This window comes from Bison bison, unplaced genomic scaffold (assembly GCF_000754665.1).
Source record: "Bison bison bison isolate TAMUID 2011002044 unplaced genomic scaffold, Bison_UMD1.0 scf7180017864280, whole genome shotgun sequence".
NCBI classification, from domain to species: domain Eukaryota; kingdom Metazoa; phylum Chordata; class Mammalia; order Artiodactyla; family Bovidae; genus Bison; species Bison bison.
The window spans coordinates 4,016,885-4,023,503 of NW_011494852.1; the positions used below are offsets into that span (position 1 = coordinate 4,016,885).

At 56.0% G+C, this 6,619-nt stretch overlaps 1 protein-coding gene and 1 non-coding gene across 2 annotated transcripts in view; one reads left to right on the forward strand and one right to left on the reverse strand.

Annotated features, from left to right (window-relative positions):
• Positions 1-4,965, forward strand: part of MAG (myelin associated glycoprotein) — a 16,930-nt gene extending 11,965 nt beyond the window's left edge. The window contains exons 8-11 of the mRNA XM_010848997.1: positions 1,904-2,191; positions 2,533-2,629; positions 3,380-3,479; positions 4,450-4,965. Coding sequence (XP_010847299.1) covers positions 1,904-2,191; positions 2,533-2,629; positions 3,380-3,479; positions 4,450-4,614 — 650 coding nt within the window. The 3' untranslated portion in view covers positions 4,615-4,965. The remainder of the gene's footprint in view (positions 1-1,903; positions 2,192-2,532; positions 2,630-3,379; positions 3,480-4,449) is intronic.
• On the reverse strand, positions 1,449-1,520 carry TRNAV-CAC. The gene has a single exon. It is a non-coding gene; the product is annotated as a tRNA-Val (tRNA).
• Positions 4,966-6,619: the final 1,654 nt, after the last annotated feature.

A 6,619-nucleotide genomic window follows, 5' to 3' on the forward strand; every position in this document is an offset into this window, starting at 1 on the left:
TGAGCAGAGGTGAGTGCCAAACTCTCAGAAGGAAAGAGAACATAGATTAAAAAGCAGCATTCAATGTTCTATTATAATTTCATATTGGGAAATGAAAGGGGAAAAACCATCCCGGTATCACTTCTTTTTTTCTTTTTTAATTTAAATTTATCCAGTATCACTTTTGTAATTCAAATGGCAGCAAAGGTCAACAAAATTATCTTGAGTGGAGGGTGGTGTCTGGTGTGTCCTATGAGGGAGGGAGGGTCAGGACACAGGGTCTCTGGGGAGTGAGTGGGGGCATCTGCAGGATGGCCAGGAGGCGGAGCTGGCTGAACTCAGTCTCTCATCCCATGAGTCTTCCCAGAGCTCCTGCCAGGTGAAAGGGATGTTCTGGAAACCTTCCTGTGGTTAAGACTCTGAGCTTCCACTGCAAGGGGCATGGGTTTGACACCTGGTCAGGGGATTAAGATCCCGCATGCTTCTCAGTGTAGCAACAAGAGAAAAAAGAAAAGGATATTCTAACAGTGGGGACAGAGTGGAGACAGAGCAAGTACTTGTCTGGATGGAAATAAGAGAGCAGTCACATCGGTATGTAACCCCAGTAGACGTAAGTGCTGAGGAGCAAACCCGAGTGAATGGTTAGTGCAGCGAGGTGCCGCTTACATGGTGTGGTCAGAGAAAGAGCGTGGTCTGCACAGAAGCTGCCTGGAGTGAGGGTGTGAGCACTGCAGGTGTCAGGGAAGTGCTCAAGGCTGAGGGAGAAACGGAAGACTCTGGGTGTGGGAAAAAGTTCCACGAGTATGAGAAACAGCAAGGAGGCTGGTGTGGCCAGAAGAGAGTGAGCCAGAGTGAAAGCAGAAGATCTGAGTGTGGCCAAGTCCTGCAGGGCCTTGCAGACCAAGGCAAAGTATTGGGGTTTTATTCTAAGTGACACAGGAAGCAGTTGGAGGGGGTGAGTTTAAGCAGGGAGTGCCGTGATCTGATTTATTTATTTATATTATAATGATCACTTTTAAAGATTTTATTTCAGGTTTTTTTTTGTTTAAATTGTATTTGTTTTTGGTTGTGCTGGGCTTCCGTTGCTGCATGGGCTTTTCTCTAGTTGCGGTGCCTGGGCTTCTCATGGAGGTGGCTTCTCCTGTTGCAGGACCACAGGCCCTAGGGCGCACAGGCTTCGGTAGCTACAGCATGTGAGCTTTGTAGTTGCAGGTCTGGGCTCTAGAGAACACAGTAGTTGTGGAGCACAGGCTTAGTTGCTCCGTGGCATGCGGGATCTTCCCGGGTGAGGGATCGAACCCGTGTTTCCTGCATTGGCAGGTGGATTCTTTACCACTGAGCCACCAGGGAAGCCCCTCATGTTTTTAAAATATATATTTATTTATTTGGCTGGGCCAGGTCTTAGTTGCAACACTCGAGATCTTCACTGCAGCATGTGAGATGTTTTCGTTGCAGCACATGGGATCTAGCTCCCTAACCAGGGATTGAACCTGGCCCCCTGCATTGTGAGTGCAGGGTCTTAGCCACTGGACCACCAGGGAAGTCTCTATGATCTGATTTATATTTTACAAAGTGAGCAGCATTGGAGAGGGCATTAGAGAGAGTGTGGGGCGTCCCTGGTGGTTCAGTGGTAAAGAATCTGCTGGCAATGCAGAAAATGCAGGAGACATAGGTTCAGTCCCTGGGTCGGGAAGATCCCCTGGAGGAGGGCATGGCTACCCACTCCAGGATTCTTGCCTGGAGAATCCCACGGACAGAGGAGCATGGCGGGCTTCAGTCCACGGGGTCTCAGAGTCGGACGTGACTGAAATGGCTGAGTGAGCACACACAAGAGAGGGTGCAGGGGGCACAGCCAGCTCATCTCAGCCCAGAAGCCCCTAAGTCCCCATCTCCAGCCTACCAGGTCTTGGTCTTGCCCCCACAGTCGCTCCTGTGATCCTATTGGAGTCCCACTGTGCCGCAGCCCGTGACACGGTGCAGTGCCTGTGTGTGGTGAAAGCCAACCCAGAGCCCTCCGTGGCCTTCGAGCTGCCCTTGCGCAACGTGACGGTGAACGAGACAGAGCGCGAGTTCGTGTACTCAGAGCGCAGCGGCCTCCTGCTCACCAGCATCCTGACGCTGCGGGGGCAGGCCCAGGCCCCACCCCGGGTCATCTGCACCTCCCACAACCTCTACGGCACCAAGAGCTTGGAGCTGCCCTTCCAGGGAGCCCGTGAGTGATGTGGCCTGGGGCTGGGAGTCAGGGAACAGATGGGACCCCCGTTGGATCTAAGCTCCCCTCGCCCAGGCTGATTATCGGGCGCTGAGCAATGGTCCGGCTATGCTGTTGATCGAATGGTCAAGATGTGCTTTCCAGCCAGTTAGGAGAGGCTGCCCCAAGCCTGCTGACACTTCGAGGGCCCCTCCAACAGCTCAACTGACCAGTCAGTGCAAGGGTGTGCCTGCTGTGTAAACATGTTCACTCCCGCCCCTGCCCTAGCCCGTCTCCTAAGAACCCTGGTGTCCTCCTCCCACCAGCAGCCCTGAGGGCACCTGGGTCTTCTCTTTCCTCAGACCGCCTCATGTGGGCCAAGATCGGGCCTGTGGGAGCCGTGGTGGCCTTTGCCATCCTAATCGCCATCGTGTGCTACATCACCCAGACGCGCAGAAAGTGAGTGGGCTGAGCTGGAGTGTAGTGGGGTGGAAAGGCGGGGGTGGGTGCAGGAAGCCTCCAGGGGCAGGGCAGGGCAGACCAGTTGGAGGCTGGGCGTGGGTAACAGAGGGCGGGTTCCGCTGTGAGAATTCAGCTGGGTGGAGGACAGTGGACTCCGGCTAACAGGAGCCGCCGTGGTCGGGTCACAGGTGTTGGTGCCTGGACGGGACCCTTCCCACCAGTCATCAGGGGTGCCCCACATTCTCTGCTGTCTCCTCCTGCCCCTCCCTTGTGATGTGGAGAGCCAGTACCCTGGCTTGCGGGCACAGCATCAGTCACAGTGGGTTCCAGAAACTCCAACAACTACACATAATCTGTGGTATCAATAAACGCTCCCCAGTCCCAAGTCACACCCGCCTGCTGCTGTTTCTCTTCCTTGTGTCACACACCCATCAGCACTCCCGACAAGGAATTAATCTCCCCATTCCGCATCCTGGCAGCCAGGGGGTACAGATGGCCCCAGAGAACCGAGAGGAGCCAGGCAGGGGTCCTGAAGGTGGCAGAGACTGGGGCCCAGGGGTGGCTCGTCTTCAGCCGTGAAGCAGGAGAGGGATGGGCTAGGATGGATGGGAAGAGGCTGCTCACCGAAGCGGCCGCCCACCCCATCTTAGAGATTGGGCCAAACTCCTAAGGTAGAGGGAACTGCAGACAGAGAGAGGAGTAGGGAACCCAAAAGTCGCACTGGGGCTGACATGTCCTGCCCTGCAGAAAGAACGTGACGGAAAGCCCCAGCTTCTCGGGGGGAGACAACCCCCCTGTCGTGTTCAGCAGCGACTTCCGCATCTCCGGGGCGCCGGAGAAATATGAGGTGAGGCCAGAGCTCCGTGGCGCCAAGCTGGCTGGAGATCCTGGGTGCCGGGGACACTGAGGGCCTGGGAGGGGCCTGGGAGGCCCTGGGTGGAGGGGGAGCTGGCCCCAAAGAAAGGGAGGAAAGGATCTGCTGAGCCTGGCTTGGCCCTGGGCTGGGACAGGGCGCTCAGGCTGAGGCTGCAAGCGGGGCTGTAGAGTTCGGGGCCCACGAGAAGCCCTGACCCTCCCTGCCTGGGTCTATGACTGCATTTCCTTCTCCAATAGTCCAGAGAGGTCTCTACCCTGGAATGAGCATCCCAGGAGGTAGGTTCCGGGGGCCTCAGTGTGCCCACCTCTGGGCCCATGTTGGGCCTTGGGGTTGGCGGTCATGTGTGTGCGTCCCCGTCAGGCGTCCAGGTTGGTCCCCAGTTGAGTGTGCCCTTGCCCAGCAGCCCCTGGCCTTGTCTGTTCTGTCCCACTACTGCTCCTGTCTGTCTGTCTGTGGCCACTGTCCTGTGTGCGTGTGTGTCTGAAGGAGGGAGGTCAAGGATGGCAGGCGTGATGGGGAAGCTGAAGTTGCACCTGGAGGATGTCCCAGATTGAGGGGGGACCACACCAGACCCGAACCTGCTGAGCCAGGCACTTACAACAACTGGGAAAAGTGGCTTCCCGACAGGTGGCTTCCATCTAGAAAGGCGTTATGGGTTGAATTGGGTGCCCCGCAAATTCCCAGGTTGATGAAGTTTTCTCGGAGACAATGAATTTGTGGGCAGCTTTCAGGCTTAGCAGCGAGGAGGTTGTTTTGTGTAGGGGGCACTGGTGCAGGCAGGGCTCCCAAGGGCAACCTAGGACCATGGGGTCGGCTGGGTGGGTGGTCCTTGAGGAAGGAGGCTCACACATGCTCTAGAGCCATGGGTGTGCCAGCAACCCAGCATCTGCAGCTGGGAAAGGTGGGACAGGACCGCCTAATGGGTTGGCTCCCTTCATAGAGTGAGAGGCGCCTGGGATCAGAGAGGAGGCTGCTGGGTCTTCGGGGAGAACCCCCGGAGCTGGACCTGAGCTATTCTCACTCGGACCTGGGAAAACGACCCACCAAGGACAGCTATACCCTGACGGAGGAGCTAGCCGAGTATGCTGAAATCCGCGTCAAGTGAGGGAGCTGGGGGCACCCTGTGCGGTCACCCACCCCCTCCAAGACCCTCACTGGCCCCCACTGGCTGTGGGCTCCCTTCCTCCCCAAAGTCGTGGGGGCTGGGGCAGGGAAGGGCTGGGGCAGGTGACGGAGAGCTCTGGGCCTGGCCTCCCTCTCCTTCCCAGCTGCCCCGCCCCGCCAGCACCCCACCCCCACCTTGTGGCTTCCCTCTAACCTCCTTTAACCTCATCTGTCTGGAGGGGAGCTCTGTCTGTCCATGTTATTTATTGCTACCCCTTGCCTGGTCTCCTGCCCCCACACCTGGCCCCAGGACCTGTACGGAGGGATGTGAAATAAATGCCCTGAAACCAAATACCCACCTAGTTCCTGATGATTTCTGACCCATCCTTGGGAAGCCTGCCACTCACCTCCTTGCCCTCCCCCTGAGTCCTCTGGGATTCTAGCCTGGCACCCAGGCCAGCCATTCTTAAGTTGTTCCTGCTCTAATCTGGCAGCTGTGGGCTGGGTTTGGTCCACAGGAGGTCATGTTTGACTGCTGGGTGATTTCACCTAACAACCCTCATTCCTGCTTGTGCCACAGTCAGAGTAACCAATAGCCCAAGGCTCCCACTTCCGTACCACCGTGTCTCACTGACAGAGATGGCGGCTGCTTCTTCGGAAGGAGCCTGGCTCCCGATTTGCCACAGTGCCCACCATTCCCCGGTCCCCCACCCAGTTGGCTTCACTCACTGACTTTCCCCCCTGCCCCCTGTGGGTCCCAGGGGGACCCCGGGTCTCAGTGTTTCCTGAGCCTGTATCAGCTTGACTGCCATGCCTCACATTTATGCTGCATTCTGCAGCTTCAATCTTTCTTTTTAAGTGAAGTATTTATTTTGGTTGCTCCATGTCGTTTGTGAGATCTTAGTTTCCCCCACCAGGGATCAAATTCTAGCCCCAGAAGTGAAAGCCCTGCATCTTAACCACTGGACCACCAGGAAATTCTCAATCTTTCAAACCTCATTTGAATCAAGAAATATCCATCAGGCACCAGCTGTGTATTGAACCCCTTTAGGAAGCTCAGGCTATCCTGGGAAGGGAACCCCCACCTCTTACAGGACAACCCTGTGAGAACTCTGGGGCTCCGAGAAGCCCTGTGATTTTTCCCAGGGTCCCAGAGCCAGGAAATGGTGTGGCCAGACCCTGGACTCAAGTCTTCTTGAAGTTAAAGAAGGCCAGACTCTCTAGCATGAATTGTTATCGACAACTAACATTTTTGCTGAGTGCTTACTATGTGCCCCATGATTCTACCTGGTTTACATGAATTAATCTCCATCCACCTTCCCTGACGACTCTGACAATTGTTCTCCAAGTGGGGTCTTGGCACTACCAGCATCAGCCTTACCTGGGCACCTGCCAAAAAGGCAGATTCTCAGGCCATACCCAAGCCTAGCAGCCTGTGTTTTCATGACTCTTCCTGGTGGAGAAGGGCATGGCAACCCATTCCAGTATTCCTGCCTGGAGAATCCATGAACAGAGGCGCCTGGTGAGCTACAATGCACGGATCTGCAAAGAGTCCGACACGACTGAGTGACTCAGCATGCACGTACACATCTGGTGATTCTCGTGCACTGATGTGGAGAATCTGGAGGAGCCGAGGCAATCAGGTGACATGACTTCCCTGAGGGCCCCCAGCGGAGGACTGTGCAGCCCCGACTTGAGCACCCACCTGGGACCTGGCCCTAGAGTCCCACCCGCTCCCCTGCACTGACCATTGTACAGCACTGCCGTTTCAGGGAGAAGCAGCAGGAGCTTGTGAGTATGAAGGTGCCGAAGGGGCAGTAAGAATAGAGCTGCAGGGCTATGGGGGATTTGGGCGATTCCTAAGGAAGGTGGTTGTGCCCTGGTTTTTTTTTTTTGGAGAAGGTGGGGGGTACATCAGAGACCAAAGTCAAGGTCTAGAGGCAGAAATAACTACACTGTTGAGTGGGAAGGGGACAAGGCTACTTTAGCTGGAATGGGGTGGCCCC